We start from the raw sequence: 16,985 nt of genomic DNA, 5'->3' as shown, positions 1-16,985 counted from the left end.
AGCCCACTGGAGAAAATTAATTTTTGTAGACACTTTCATTCTGAAATTGTCAGAGACGTAATTCTTGCTTGCCTTTGCTTGGGTGTAATAGTTGGAACTTTGCATATATTTAAATTCAGTTCTACAATCATCATTTTATCCCTGAATACTGATTAAACCCAACAAGTCAACAAACCTATCAGACGTGGGAAAACTAATCCAGGGGTTTTTAATTACATTCTGGATTTGAAGCATACACACATGCGACATATATACCTGTACGTCCAAGGTACAGGAGAGGCGTTGATGGACACATGCTTTCCGCAAAAGAAGCTGTTAACGTCTGCTGCTTTACGCCAGTCATTGGGTCCACGACATACCAGATATCCTGTTTCTTTCCTGAGGGGACATAAAACTGTCTTCCAATAAATTGTTCCCATGTCACTTAAGAAATTACCAACCTACTCTTCATGAGGTGCACCAGAAGTCTTCAGATACACCACTTCACAGCTCGATTCAAGCCTTCCATTTCTTGTATTTCCAGGTATAAAATAAGCTAAAAGTAACACCATTGCAGAGGCTTCTGAACCAGTTCTACTGAAACAGTACTGTTCCATAAATAATACACCCCCTTAAGGAACATTTACAGAATAGTTACTTTGCATCAGCTTACCTTTCAAAGTTACTTACAAAAACATCACCTGTATCCCCTATTTTCAAGAACTAACTTAAGTTGCAGGTGGCAATTATAAAAATACCACACAGAATACAGTCTTGAACTTAATCTCAAGATCTGCGATCCACTTTAATGAATCCACGAATAAAGAACTTGTGGTACCTGTTCTAATCAAATGTTCAGCTATTTAAAGATTAGTGATTATCTAAACCTTTGCCAATGCTGAGGGCTTTCTATAAACAGTCTGACTAGAATAAAAAAAGTTTGAAAGACAGATCTCTGATTAACTGACTAGCAGCAACAACACCAAATCAAATTCTCATTAGGATTTGGAGATGTTACTTCAAAAGTTGTTTCTAGACATATGATTTAACAATCACTCCATCCATAAGATAAGCATTTTACTACCACCCAACCCCACAAGATTTACTCTCATTTTATCTCAACCTATGGCTTGCTAGTTACTTGCACAAACAGAATAGGCATGGAGCTAATTGTTACTGGGTAACCACCAATATGGACACACAGTGCGTCAATTGATAATCATGTCACATGGGGTATCAGCAGTCATGGCCAGAAGCGTGGCTGCTGGATTATAACAGCACCATTAAATTCTCACCCTGATCTACTTCTAACATTTCTCCAACTGGAAGTCAGACATGCTGGCCCCCAAGTTTCTTGCTTATTACCCAACCTTGCTTTCACCGATCTCTCCCGTCACCTCAAGCAAGGGGTAGGGGTCATATGATCTGATTCCAAGTTACTAGGAAGGGGAGCGGTTTCTTGTTTACTTCTACTTCCTGCTGTGGAACAATGTCTCCAAGGCATCCTAGCTGAGAATGGAATCTCATCATATGCAAACCACCAGAACAGGTAGACCAAGATTCTACGTATTTAACTGCAGGATCACACGGCCAAGTGCTTTACTGAAGCTTTTAAGTTTTAGCCATCAGATTGGAGTGTATTTGATCTTTACTCATCACAAACATTAGGCCGTATTTTGCAAACTTGTCTACTTCCAACAAGGGGTTTCTCCTTCCAGCAAAAACAAGAGGTGATTGAGCATTTCATGTTGAAGTTTTTTCTTCCACACCCAGTATAGTTACATCCTTCATAACACATCTATCTTGGATAAGAATAGTTGGAATCTGAAAATAATAGTGTATTGTGAAATTGGTAGTTCACTCACCCATATAAAGTACACCATCAGAACTTCGACAAGGCGATGCCTGAACCAATTCAGGAATTGTGAACGGAAGTTTCTGTAAAAGAGAACTAATGGTTTTAGCACAAATATTGAAACTAAAAACAAGTTTTATATTAGGCAATATTGGAACTAAAAGGAGCTGCATCACATATAAAAACAGGTACCAAAACCTAGCAGTAGAGTACATTCGTTCTAAAATCAGGTCTCTATAAAATCTTCAGTTCAAAACCGAGGCTGGAATCAATAAGACTGATTTGGAAAGATGAGGCCTAGACCCACCACCCCCATAATTTGCAAAGTCACAACTTTACAATTTCAGAGAGACCAAGGGATAGCTGGCTTTGGGACATTAAACCTCCAAAATGAAGCACCAGCTGTTCTTCTAATGGGGAAAGGCACATTGTTGAGGCAGATTAGAGAATTATACAGAATTTACAACATGGAAAGAGGCCATTCAGCCCAATCAGACCTGACTGTAACCACAAAGATAAAAACAAAAAGCTAAAAGCTACTGCGGATGCTGGAAATCCAAAACAAAATAAAAACAGAATTACCTGGAAAAACTCAGCAAGTCTGGCAGCATCAGCGGAGAAGAAATCAGTCAACGTTTCGAGCCCTCATGGCCCTTCAGCAGAACTGAAGCATAGTTTCAACAAGGGAGAAATATAAATTGGTTTAAGGTGGGTGGGGGGGAAGAGACACATTGAGGGTGTGGTGTGAGCAGATAATCAAAAGATGTCAGAGACAAAAGGGTCAAAGAGGTGTTGAAGGTGGTGGTCTTTGTCTGAGAAAAGTGCTAATTAAGAATGCAAGACAGGATATTCAAAGTACAGCTCTAGTGGGGGTGGGGTGGAAAGACTAAAGGTTTTAGTTTTAGATTTAAAAATAATGGAAATAGGTGGGGAAAGAAGAATCTATATAAATTATTGAAAAAAAAGGCGGGTGGGGGGGGGGAAAGAAACGGGGTGGGGATGGGGGGAGGGGGAGTTTAAGATCTAAAGTTGTTGAATTCAATATTCAGCCCAGAAGGCTGTAAAGTGCCTAGTCGGAAGATGAGGTGCTGTTCCTCCAGTTTGCGTTGGGCTTCACTGGAACAATGCAGCAAGCCAAGGACAGACATGTGGGAAAGAGAACAGGGTGGCACTCCACCCTGTTCTCTTGCCCACATGTCTGTCCTTGGCTTGCTGCATTGTTCCAGTGAAGCCCAACGCAAACTGGAGGAACAGCACCTCATCTTCCGACTAGGCACTTTACAGCCTTCTGGGCTGAATATTGAATTCAACAACTTTAGATCTTAAACTCCCCCTCCCCCCATCCCCACCCCGTTTCTTTCCACCCCCCACCCGCCTTTTTTTTCAATAATTTATATAGATTCTTCTTTCCCCACCTATTTCCATTATTTTTAAATCTAAAACTAAAACCTTTAGTCTTTCCACCCCACCCCCACTAGAGCTGTACTTTGAATATCCTGTCTTGCATTCTTAATTAGCACTTTTCTCAGACAAAGACCACCACCTTCAACACCTCTTTGACCCTTTTGTCTCTGACATCTTTTGATTATCTGCTCACACCACACCCTCAATGTGTCTCTTCCCCCCCACCCACCTTAAACCAATTTATATTTCTCCCTTGTTGAAACTATGCTTCAGTTCTGCTGAAGGGCCATGAGGGCTCGAAACGTTGACTGATTTCTTCTCCGCCGATGCTGCCAGACTTGCTGAGTTTTTCCAGGTAATTCTGACTGTAACCACATTATTCCTGCCAAAGAGTGCTTGATACTGGTACTAGATGCTTGAAATAGAAAAAGTCCAATTTTCCAGCATTAACACCACTTACTAGGATTGGCACAAAGTTTACAAATGTTATTCAAAACAAAAATTAGTAGACAGCTTATTGATTTTAGAAGTGTTTAACAATCAGACTAGAGAAAGTATGTTTTTGAATAGACACACATTTAAGTCAAACAGGTGGGACTACATGAGCATTAGCTTACAGTCAGTCCTTCATTGTTTTTGCCTCCCAGTGTATATAGGCTGCCATCATTGGGATCAGGAAGAAATGCTGGTCTGCAAAGAAGAAATAAACAACTCACTGGCAACAGCATTTCTAATTATAGAGGATGAAGAGCTACCAGCCTCAGCTGGGCCATTCGTCAGCACAGTACAAGGATCGACATGTAGCAAAATCCTGGTATTGCAAACGGAAAACCAACTGAATTACCTATTATTGTTATTCTTTTGTGGGGAGGGGCTCACAGCAGTTAAGAGGTGCCAATACCTATCCATTTAGCAATTTTAATAGGAACTACTAGCACAGCGTAAAGACAATGCTATGATGGAGCAACAAGGAGTAACACTGTACATCCTGCCATGTACTATAATGAAGCAACGTGGGAGTAACACTGTACAGCCTGCCATGTACTATACTTTGACAAGGTGCCGCACAGGAGGCTGTTCAGTAAGATAAGAGCCCATGGTGTTAGAGGCAAGGTACTAGCATGGATAGAAGATCGGCTGTCTGGCTGGAGGCAGAGAGTGGGGATAAGGGGGTCCTTCTCAGGATGGTGGCCGGTGACTAGTGGAGTTCCGCAGGGGTCAGTGTTGGGACCACAACTCTTCACTTTATACATTAATGATCTAGATGAAAGAACTGAGGGCATCCTGGCTAAGTTTGCAGATGATACAAAGATAGGTGGAGGGACAGGTAGTATTGAGGAGGCTACAGAAGGATTTGGACAGGTTAGGAGAATGGCCAAAGAAGTGGCAGATGGAATACAACGTGGGGAAGTGTGAGGTCATGCACTTTGGTAGGAGTAATAGAGGCATAGACTATTTTCTAAATGGGGAGAGAATTGGGAGTCCTAGTCCAAGGTTAACTTGCAGGTTGAGTCAGTAGTTAGGAAGGCAAATGCAATGTTGGCAATATTTCGAGAGGACCAGAATATAAAAGCAGGGATGTGCTGCTGAGGCTTTATAAGGCTCTGGTCAGACCACATTTAGAATATTGTGAGCAATTTTGGGCCCCGTATCTCAGGAAGGATATGCTGGCCCTGGAGAGAGTCCAGCGGAGGTTCACGAGAACGATCCCAGGAATGAAAGGCGCAATATATGAGGAACGTTTGAGGACTCTGGGTCTATACTCGATGGAGTTTAGAAGGATGAGGGGGGATCTGATTGAAACTTACAGAATACTGAAAGGCCTGGATACAGTGGACATGGTGAAGATGTTTCCATTAGTAGGAGAGACTAGGACCCGAGGGCACAGCCTCAGAGTAAAGGGAAGACCTTTTAGAACAGAGATGAGGAGAAATTTCTTTAGCCAGAGAGTGGTGAATCTATGAAATTCATTGCCACAGAAGGCTGTGGAGGCCAGGTCATTGAGTGTATTTAAGAGCGAGATAGATAGGTTCTTGATTGGTATGGGGATCAAAGGTTACGGGGAGAAGGCGGGAGAATGGGGTTGAGAAACTTATCAGCCATGATTGAATGGCGGAGCAAACTCGATGGGCCGAATGGTCTAATTTCTGCTCCTATGTCTTATGGTCTTATAATGGAGTAATGTGGGAGTAACACTGTACAGCCTGCAGTGTGCACACAATACTGCACACTCTGTTATAATTCCTCTGAAGTTTGAAATTAAGTTAAAAACTTCTGTGGCAGACACTAATCCAGTACTTGAGCCAAACATGTCTAGAGAACCTCAAGCTGTGCACTGCTAGTTTGAGGAGTCCGTTTAGATTATTCAATTCTAGCAGTAGCACCCCCAAATACACTGCAAACTTTTGCCCAGGATCTCTGGCATTGGGTAAATGAAGTGCCCTGTGGGGAGTGACCCTATGCACTCTTACTGGGAAAGCAAATTCTACAAACAAATTTCTCAGTAGATTGGTTCTGAATCTGAAACATATTGTTAGGTTCCCAAGTGTATTTGACTGACCAAAACAAAAAATCATAATATGTGCAAACTCAACATTGGTTGTAGAAGGGACCATGTTCAATAGCAACCCAACAACAGTGGCTTGGATTTACAGCACTGTATGCTACAGATAAATATGGTAGCTTGCAGACACTACATCAATGGAGCAGTGTAGGTCAAAGTAGGTCAGCAGAGAACCAAAAAAGTCATGAAAGACTATAGAAATGGTCAAAAGGAATCAAAGGGATAGGTTTTTAAGAAGGGTTTTGTAAAATGGAAGCCAATAAGGATAACACATCACAATACAACTATACAAGTAATGAAGAAAGAATTTGAATTCTGTTTTTAAAAATATGGAAATGGAAGGAGCTGGTTAGGAGCAAAAGTGACAATGAAGTTGTTGGATTGTTGCCAAAAGCCAACTGTTTCACTAATGTTGGTTAGGGAAGGAAGCCAGATGGCCTATACATAGCTCCAGTCCCACATTAACATGTTTGGCTCTCAACTGTCCTCTGAAGCGTTTCAGGAAAATATACACAGAGGCAGGATCTAAAACTTTACAGGTATTTGAGAAGGAGTGGTAGTCTCAAAAAAGGTAGAATGATTCACGAGACAACATATTAATCCTTAATATAATGTTGCTCTGTGCCTTTTACATTAGACGTAAACAGATGTATAGCCATAGTAAAAACTTACTCTGTTAGATGCATGGGCACTTGAAGCACAGGATCTGTACAAGACAAAAAAGACAGTAAGTTTATAATTACACAGTAACACAAAGAAAATGGGACAATGCAAATTATGAATCCAGCTAGAAATTCCATTATTTCTGATCCTGAAGGACTTTTTTTTAAATTTTGAGTTACAAAGTCACAGATTAATTACCCAAACCCAAAGGTCCAAAATTATACAAATCCATGCTCATAAAAAGGCAGCCACTTCACATTTGGTAAAAGAAAATATGTATTAAAAAGTACTAATGGAAAAACATGATTATATATAATGCTCTATGGAAAAAATGGCAACTGGCTAGTGCCTGCATTAATAGATGTTAATTTCCATTTGACTCAGCTGGCAGTAATCTTAACTCTAGGGCAGAAGTTTGACTTCACAAAGTCCCATAGCCGTGCACTGCAGAGGGAACGCAGCCTTGTCAGACAAGATGTAGAACCAGCCAATACGGAATTGAACCCATGCTGTTGGCGTCACTCTGCATCACAAACCAGCTCCCCAGCCAACTAAGCCCCGCCTTCTCAGGCTCGCCCCTCGCCTGAGGTGTGGTGACCCTCAGGTTAAACTCACCAGCAGTCGTCGCTGTCTAATGAGAGAGCAGCCCATGGTCCTCTGGGACTCCAGCGACTTTCAGAACACAAGGCCAGGTTTATTGTTTTTACAGTTCAGATGGATTCTCATGATCCCATGCCACTATTCTCTTGGTATCCCAGCTGACATTCATTATTCAACAGAAGACAGATTTATTATTGATCCATTTTCAATACCAGCTAGAGTATTAACGTGCATAATCCCCTTACATCCAGCACCACCGAAGAACAGATTAACTGACTATTCGTCTCTTGGCCGTTGGTAGGACATAACTGGCACAGAAATGGGCACATCTGCCCACGTAAGGCATATTGACATAAAAATGTATAATGTAAACATGAGTATTATTTATTATAATTACTTCCCACTAGAGGCAGTGTGAAGCTGAGGAGTTGGGAGAGAGGTAGATAAAGACAAAACAGAAAATGCTGTGCTTTTCTCAAAGTGCAGTGTATCACAGTATAGTTTAAAAGGGCAAAGAAATAAAATTATATTTTATTGTACTTCAATAATTGATGCACTTAAAGTCAGAGACATGAAGGGCAAGTTTATGCAGTTATAGCCATGGGACAACCATATCTATTAGCAGGATGGATGAAACATTACAAAAACAGAATTACCTGGAAAAACTCAGCAGGTCTGGCAGCATCGGCGGAGAAGAAAAAAGTTGACATTTCGAGTCCTCAGAACGTCAACTTTTTTCTTCTCCGCCGATGCTGCCAGACCTGCTGAGTTTTTCCAGGTAATTCTGTTTTTGTTTTGGATTTCCAGCATCCGCAGTTTTTTGTTTTTATCTCTGGATGAAACATTTCCTCATTAGAAATATGCCATCAAGAAACAACTACATATAAACTCCAGTCGATCTAAAGACCACAGTAGGCTCAACATATTGTGCTCTCAATAGCCAGACACTGTTCAAGTGCATCTAAGCACTCCAACAGTAGAATATCAGATGTGTTTGGTCCCTGGATCGAGAGTGAGAAATAGGGTCAGTTGTGGTGTCATAGACACAGCACAATGATCAACCATACATAATAATCTTTATGCGAGAACTTGGGGAACATGGAGAACTTTTAAGTGTTTTGAATTCTTCACTGAAATAATACCAATTCTGGCTCAAATTTTCCTGACAACAATTAAAATGGAAGGGCCAAATTGGTTTTACATCTTTGCCATGCCTCACAGGTATGAGCTAAATTGTTGTTTTATTAAATGTGTCACCTTAGGAAATATTTTAACTCTTCTCTAAATGAGAAACTGTTTTATTATTGGACCCTGATTATCGGTGCTAACTGCACTGCGTGGTCAGTTACCAGCAGTCAATGTACCTGAACATCCTACAAACTAGCTACACTGAGAACTATTATTTCACGCGTGCACACATACACAAACTGGATATGACAACTTGGCCAGCACAGATGTCACATAACTATAGAAGTACCACTGTTATTCTGGTACGCTACAGTAAACTGGCTGACATCAGGACAGTAAGTTTCCTGATCCAGCAGCAGAGTCAGCAAGACCCAATAAAAAAAACTGGGTGCAAAATCTGTCAGTTACTTAAAAACTAACAGACAAGTTTATCTTCCTGATTCCACCAGCTGTGCAAGATCCACAATGTGAAGTCAGTGGTTGGAAAATATAAAAGCATCTTAGAAGACTCTTCTCATAAATATGCAACATAAGTTAACTATAGCCAACTCCACCTGGTTGTACACTACCAGTAAACATTAATCCAAATGATGGCACGCTCAGTAGGTTTAAATTTGGCCAGTTTTTCCAGCAAGTTCCAGAGTAAGAACAACCTTGAGATTTGTGTAGCATTGACTAGGGGCATCTCAACATTTATATTTGTGGACCATATAGTTATGGATTATGGTTTCCAGGGCCCACATATGCATAGCTTAAATCCATGTTCCTATCAATTTATATTCATTTCATTTTGCTGATATCATAAGATCTTGGATGCTCTGATGCTGGATTTATCTGTCAACGAGAGCAGCACTTTCTAAAATTTTATATAGGAACATACAAAATAGGAGCAGAAGTAGGCCATTTGGCCCCTCGAGCCTGCCTGGCCATTCAATGAGATCATGGCTGATCTGCTTGTTTCGAATTCCACATTCCCAATCCCTCGATAACCTTTGATTCCCTTGTCCAACAAGAATCTATCTACTTCCGTCTTAAAGTGACCCCACTTCCACCGCCTTCTGAGGCAGAGAGTTCAAGTCGCACAACCCTCATAAAAATTCTCCTCACCTCTGTCTTAAAAGGGTAATCCCCAATTTTAAAACAGTGCTCCCTAGTTCTGGACTCGCCCACAACAGGAAACATCCTTTCCACGTCTACCTTGTCAATACTGTTCAAGGTCTTATACACTTCAATCAAGTCGCCCCTTCACTCTTCTAAATTCCAGTGGAAACAAACCCAGTCTATTTAGCCTTTCCTCATAAGACAACCTGCTCACTCCAGGTGTCAATGTAGTAAACCTCCTTTGAACCACCTCCAACGCATTTACATCCTTCCTTAAATAAGGAGACCAAAACTGCATACAAATTTCAAGGTGTGGTCTCACCAAGGTCCTGTATAACTGAAGCATAACATCCTTGCTTTTATGTTCAATTCCTCTCATAATAAAAGAGCATTCCATTAGCCTTCTTAATTACTTGCTGTACTTGCTTCTGATCTTCACAATTCAAACAGGACAAAACAACTAAGAAGAAATACTGGTGCAAATCCAAATGAGTTGTCTGGTCAGAGGGCCAGATTGCCAGTGACCAAGGCTACCTGTGGCCCGAGGGTTCCAGTTTGAACAGCCCTGCAACAGATTAATTAAATAACTTAAACAATTTAAAGATAAAAATTACGGATTTAAGCTTCTAAAATGTACTGCTGTCTCTTAGTGACAAAATACATTTAAAAAACTAATTAGAAAGATGATTTAATTCTTAGATCAAGAATTGTACTCTTGGAATAAATGAGAAGAGTTTTAGTGCCTTGGAGGCTTGATCAACTCGTGCTCACAGTTTTGTGGGCTGATGCTGTTGAGAGATGGTAGGAGCCTTAAGGGAAGCAGAGCTAATCCACATAATTACAGGCCAGTTAGCTTAACATCTATGGTAGGGAAATTTTAGTCATTAATTAAGGATGAATTATCACAAACAGAGAGAAAATAGAAGTTGCCAGTAGGAATTTCAAAAATAATAATCACGCCTGACAAATCTCTCAGAATTCTTTGAGGTGGTAACAGTGACTATACTCTGCATGGACTTTAAGAAAGCACACAGGAGATGAACAGTACTCGAAGATCAAAGAGTATGGAATTATGGGCGGGGGTAGAAAATTGGATTTAAAAATTGGTTAGAAGGGAAGCGAGAGAGAGAAGTTAAGGACAGTTTTAAGGGTGGTTAGAAGTGGGTGGTTGTTCTGTTCTGGGTTGATCTCTGTTCGCTTTGTATATTGATGTGAGTATAGAGCTAGAAGGTGTAGTGCCAAAATTTGCAGATAACATTAAAATAGGGGGAGAATGAATTCCATAGAAGTCTAAAGGCAGCCACAAAGGAATATTTATAAAATGAGGAAATAGGGTAAAAAGTAGATCTCATTCAAATGGTTCCATAATGTCCTAATGTGCAGGTATTCCAGCCATTCTTACCCAATCTGGACTTTGTAAACCCATACCCAGAACTGCCCTCTGAAATGGCCCAGCAACCACTCAGTAGTATCAAAAACTGCTACAAGAAACTATAATCTACACAGATTGCAGCAGTTCAAGGCACCAGTTCACCACTGCTTCTCAAGGCAAAGAGAAATGATCAATAAATTTGCCAGCAATGGTTGTGTTTGTTGGTGCCACAACACTGGGTGAAGGACTTTCTGTGCACGCGCAGACGCAGTGCCTTTTGTTAACTGCCTGCTTTGAAACAAATAAATTGGCTTGACACAGACTAACAATAAAGTGCAAGTTACCCATTTTTAGGCCTGTGCAGTCCTTTTAACCAATTGCAAGCTCTTGTAAGTAGACATAAGAACACACGAAATAGGAGAAGTGTGCCATTCAGTCCCTTGAGCCTGCTCCATCATTCAATAAGATCATGCTGACCTGTTTGTGTTTTGAATTCCACGTTCCCATCTACCCCAGAGATCCATCGATTCTCTTGCCTAACAAGAATCTATCTACCTCTGCCTTAAAAATATTCAATGACCCACCTCCACTGCCTTCTGAGGAAGAGTTCCAAAGTCACACACAACCCTCAGAAAAAATTTCACCTCATCTGTGTCCTAAAAGGGCAACCCTTAATTTTAAAACAGTACCCCACCCCCAGTTCTGGACTCACCCCACCAAAGGAAACATCATTTCTATGTCCTCCTTGTCAATACCTTTCAGGATCTTATATACTCCGATCAAGTCACCCCTCACTCTTCTAAATTCCAGTGGAAACAAGCCCAGTCTGTCTCACCTTTCCTCATAAGACAACCCGCTCATTCCAGGTATCAATCTAGTAAACCTCCTTTGAACCACCTCCAACACATCCTTCTTTAAATAAGGAGACCAACACTGCACAAAGTACTCAAGATGGGGTCTCAGCAATGCCCTGTACAACTGAAGCATAGCATCCTTACTTTTATGTTCAATTCCTCTTGTAATAAAGGATAATATTGCATTAGCCTTCTAATTACTTGCTGTTCCTTCATACTAAGTTTTTGTGACTCCTGCATTAGAACACATAGATCCCTCTGCACCTCAGAATTCTGCAGCCGTTCTCTGTTTAAGTAGTACTCTGCTTGCCAAAGTGAACAACTTCACATTTTCCCACATTATAATCCATCTGCTAGATTTTTGTCCACTCATTCAACCTATCTATATCTGCCTGCAACCTCCTTGTGCCCTCTTCACAACATACTTTCCTATCTTTGTGTCATCAGCAAATTTGGCTACCATGCCTTCACTCTCCTCATCTAAGTCATTGATATAAATTGCAAAATGTTGAGGCCCCAGCACAGATCCCTGTGGGACTCCTTTCATCACATCCTGCCAATCAGAAAAAGACCCATTAATGTATACTCTGCCAGCCAGCCAGACAGCCAATCTTCCATCCATGCTAATATGTTACCCCCTACACCATGAGCTTTTATTTTCCGCTATAACCTTTGATGTGGCACCTTATCAAATGCTTTCTGGAAATCCAAGTGCAGCATGTCTACGGGCTCCCCGTTATCCAGTGCTTGTTACTCCTTCAAAGAACTCCAATAAATTGGTTAAACATGATTTCCCTTTCACAGAACCATGCTGACTCTTCCAGGTTACCTTGAGTTGTCCTAAGTGCCCAGCTATAACCTCCTTAATGATCGCTTCTAACACCTTCCCCATGACAGATGTCAAGCCAACTGGCCTATAGTTTCCCGTTTTCTGCCTCCCTCCCTCTCTTCTTGAATAGAGGGGTTATATTTGCTACTTTCCAGTCTAATGGAACCTTTCCAGAATCTAAGGAATTTTGGAAAATTAACACCAACACATCTACTACCCTATTAGCCACCTCTTTTAAGACCCTAGGATGAAGTCCATCAGAACCCAGAGACTTGTCAGCCTTCAGCTCCATCAGTTTTCTCAGTACCACTTCCCTAGTGATTGTAATTTCATCAAGTTCCCCACTCCCTTCCACCTCCTGATTTACAGCTATTACTGGAATGTTTTTTGTATCCTCTATAGTGGAGCCAAAATATTTGTTCATTTCATCCACCATTTCCTTATTTTCTACTAATAACTCCCCACTGTCACTCTCTAAAGGACCACTCACTCTACTTACTCTTTTCCTGTAGAAACTCTTGCTATCCATTTTTACATTCCTAGCTAGCTTCCTCTCATAATCTAATTTCTTTCTCCTGATTAACCTTTTAGTTACTCTCTGCCGTTCTTTACATTCTGACCAGTCATCTGATGCCACTCATCTTTGTGCAGTTAAATGCTTTCGCCTTAAGTTTGATGCTTTCCTTAACTTCTTTAATTAACCACGGATGGTAGGTCCTCCCCTTAGAATTTTTCTTTATAGTAGGAATCTACATATTCTGAAATATCCCCTTAAATGTCTGCCACTGCTTCTCTATTGACTTATCCATTAGCCTAGTATCCCAGTTCACTTCAGCTAGCTCAGCTTTCATGTCCACATAATTGCCCTTATTTAATTTTAAAATACTAGTCTTAGACCCACTCTTCTCCATTTCAAACTGCATGTAAAATTCAATCATATTGTGGTCGCTGCCACCTAGGGGTGCCTTCACTCTGAGGTTATTAATTAATTCTGTCACATTACACAATACCAAGTCCATCTTTCATTTATCAACCATTCCTTCAACAAAACATGCTCTGACGATTCAGTAAATGACAAAGACACATAATCAGGAAACAACATATAAATCAGAAATGAAAATCCCAACTTCCTGTGTGGAGAATTATTGTAACATTTAGATTAAGGGCACATTTTTAGTAAAAGAAAAATCAATAAAAACATATTTTGAATAAACATTGAAGAAAAAATTCATCACCCAATGTGGAATTTGAAGCCATGACCCTGAGATTAAGAACCCCATTATCCACCAACTGAGCTAGTGGAAAAACTACACTGAAGGGGAGATGGTGGCATAGGTGGTATTGTCACTGGACTGGTAATCCAGAGACCCAGGGTAATGGCAGCTGGTAGAATTTGAATTTAATAAACATCTGGAATTAGAAGTCTAATGATGACCATGAAACCATTGTCGATTGTCGTAAAAACCCATCTGGTTCACTAATGTCCTTTAGGGAAAAAAATCTATTGTCCTTACCTGATCTGGCCTACACGTGACTCCAGATCCACAGCAATGTGGTTGAATCTTAAATGCCCTCTGAACAAGGGCAATTAGAGATGGGCAATAAATGCTGGCCTAGCCAGCGACGCCCACATCCAATGAATGAATAAAAAAAAATTGTGTGTGTAGGAATTCCCTGCAGAAAGCCTTTCCAACTTGTTCACCGATGTTCCAATAGATGTCTGCCTTATACTGGTTAAAATACATCACCCGCTGCAATATTAATAACATGTACCACAGCATGTTGAGACCACTCATAAATTGCATTTTACTCACACATAGCCACAATAATAATGTTGGTATGGGGGGCGCGATGGTAATAACTCCTGTACCTTTCAGTGGCTGTCCAATAAGTGAACCTGTATTCATTGAATCCAATTTCTTGCCTCCAAAAGCAGGGGTGTAAAGCTTACTGTGCATTCCCTATATAGCTAAATCCAGCTCCTAAAAGTTGCAAGGCATAGTTCTGAATGTGCACATGCGCCAGCAGCTGCAGAGTGCACTTGCACAACTGTCCCTGATACCTTTCCAGTCAGCGGCAGGAGTTACAGCAATTTGAATTTGGTATAGGAACTGGATGCTGTTCAAATAATGTTAAAATTTCCAATGCATTCCTAATTTTGGGTTTTTCAGCATTAATATGCCCTGTTGTGTTGTTCATGCAATTTCATTTGCATCATTAGAAACAATCCATGTTGCATTCATCCTCCACGCAAGAATATAGTTCTAATTACATCTACCCATTTCCAAAACCGAATTCCATAGGCTCACATCTCAGAATTATATAGTAGAGAAGGAAGACATTTGCCATGTTAAAAATGTTCTGCTAATCCATCTGCCCCTGCCCCAGTTCTTCCAATTATCTGAAATCTCTGTCCTCTGGTTAACTATCTTCCTATCAGTGAAAACAATTTATTCCTATCTATTGAAACTCTTTATAGCTTTGACTGTCTTTATTAAATCTCTCCTTAACCGACTATGCTTTAAGAACAATCTCAGCTTCTTGTCTCTCTCTACGTAACCGAGTTCCCTCACCCCTAGTAATATCAAGTAAATATCTTCTGCACACTCTCTAAGACCTTAACATCCTTCCTGAAGAGTGGTGCTCTGAAGTGGACACAATACTCCAGCTGAGGCCCAAACGAATTTATAAAGGTTTAGTATAATGTCCTTACTGAACGCTTCTATTTATAAAGTTTTTAACAATTTGTCCTACCACCTACAAAGATTTGCACGTGGGAACCCAAGTTGTGCGTGTCCTGCAGCCGGTTTAACTCTGTTTATATGTTCCTCTGCTATTTGTTCGCCAATTCAAAATGAGCACCACCCTTAAGAGAAGCTTGAACAGTCTCTTTGAAAATAGCAGCACAATGAGAGTGGGTCTTTATGCACAATCTTCTACAAAACTTGGCAAAGAAATAACATACAGGAGACACTGGTCTGTGCATAAGTTACTGAAAATGAAGTTCACAGACCATTTCAATCAGTGATTTATGGACTGCGACAATACACAGTAAGTATTAATACTATTTTTCTTTCATTACACAAATCTGTTGATTAGTTCTGTTCAAAAAGGATAAATTTGATCAAAATTACTGGAAGTCTTGTTAGGTGAACCCAAAATCAACCACACTCCAAAAACATTTCAGTCTTAGTTCATGGCTCGTATACTAATGTATTTTTAAGAACAACGGATGCCAATTCAAAATCCTGTAAGTTTTTACAGGGAAAGGGTGACATAGTGGTAATGTCACCAGAGTAGTAATCCAGAGGCCCAAACTCATGCTATGGGGGCATGGGTTTAAATCCCACCACGACAGCTGATGGAATTCAAATTCAATTAACCAATTTTTAAAATTCAATTCATAATTTTTTTTTAAATTGTTAACTGAAAGCTAGTCTCAGTAATGGGACCATGAAACTATCATCGATTGTCATAAAAAACCCATCTGGTTCACTAATGTCCTTTAGGGAAGGAAATCTGCCGTTCATATCTGGTCTGGCCTACATGTGACTCCAGACCCATTGCTGCTCTCAAAAGCAATTAGGGATGGGCAACAATTATGTCCTTATCAGTGATTCCCATGAAAGAAGTTAAAAAATGCCTTTTCTGCAATCTCACCCAATGGCCCACTGTATGAAAGATGGCCCTTCAATCTTAATTTACATAAACAAAACTGTCAAATTTGACTTCTGAACTCTCTTACATTAGAAAATCTCAGGGACCTTGGGCTAGGAAACCAAAGAAGTTACAATTCCTTATCACTAGTTACTCTGGTGAAAGACTGCAGAGTAAGACAGTGCTTAGCTACAATACCTTCTACTGCCAAAAGGACTGCCAGCACATACATGCAGAATAGCCATATGGGCAAAGGAGCAGTAGGCAACTCGCACCCAGGAATTGTAACCCAGAAATGAAGGGAAGAAACTGTAATATTTAATTCACAGAATCGCAGTGCAGATGAGGCCCTTCAGCCCATCGAGTCTGCACTGACATGTGAGAAACACCTGACCAACCTACCTAATCCCATTTACCAGCACTTGGCCCATAGCCTTGAATGTTATGACGTGCCAAATGCTCATCCAGGTACTTTTTAAAGGATGTGAGGCAACCCGCCTCCACCACCCTCCCAGGCAGTGCATTCCAGACCGTCACCACCCTCTGGGTAAAAAAGTTTTTCCTCACATCCCCCCTAAACCTCCTGCCCCTCACCTTGAACTTTTGCCCCTTTGTGACTGACCCTTCAACTAAGGGGAACAGCTGCTCCCTATCCACCCTGTCCATGCCCCTCATAATCTTGTACACCTCGATCAGGCCGCCCCTCAGTCTTCTCTGCTCCAACGAAAACAACCCAAGTCTATCCAACCTCTCTTCATAACTTAAATGTGTCATCCCAGGCAACAACCTGGTGAATCTCCTCTGCACCCCCTCCAGTGCAATCACATCCTTCCTATAATGTGGCGACCAGAACTGCACACACTACTCCAGCTGTGACCTCACCAAGATTCTATACAACTCCAACATGACCTCCCTACTTT

At 40.8% G+C, this 16,985-nt stretch overlaps 1 protein-coding gene and 1 long non-coding RNA gene across 2 annotated transcripts in view; one reads left to right on the top strand and one right to left on the bottom strand.

The window, feature by feature from the left end:
• Positions 1-16,985, bottom strand: part of ern1 (endoplasmic reticulum to nucleus signaling 1) — an 88,206-nt gene that overhangs the window by 35,553 nt on the left and 35,668 nt on the right. Inside the window, exons 3-6 of the mRNA XM_078529043.1 lie at positions 6,474-6,507; positions 3,856-3,928; positions 1,845-1,917; positions 256-378 (exon numbers count right to left, since the gene is read on the bottom strand). Of these exons, the coding sequence (XP_078385169.1) occupies positions 256-378; positions 1,845-1,917; positions 3,856-3,928; positions 6,474-6,507 (303 nt within the window). The remainder of the gene's footprint in view (positions 1-255; positions 379-1,844; positions 1,918-3,855; positions 3,929-6,473; positions 6,508-16,985) is intronic.
• LOC144667600 (uncharacterized) overlaps positions 1-16,985 on the top strand; it is a 58,841-nt gene that overhangs the window by 40,217 nt on the left and 1,639 nt on the right. The window lies entirely within an intron of this gene.

This window comes from Cetorhinus maximus, chromosome 24, assembly GCF_964194155.1.
Source record: "Cetorhinus maximus chromosome 24, sCetMax3.hap1.1, whole genome shotgun sequence".
Classification (NCBI taxonomy): domain Eukaryota; kingdom Metazoa; phylum Chordata; class Chondrichthyes; order Lamniformes; family Cetorhinidae; genus Cetorhinus; species Cetorhinus maximus.
This window is presented reverse-complemented; position numbering and strand designations above follow the sequence as displayed.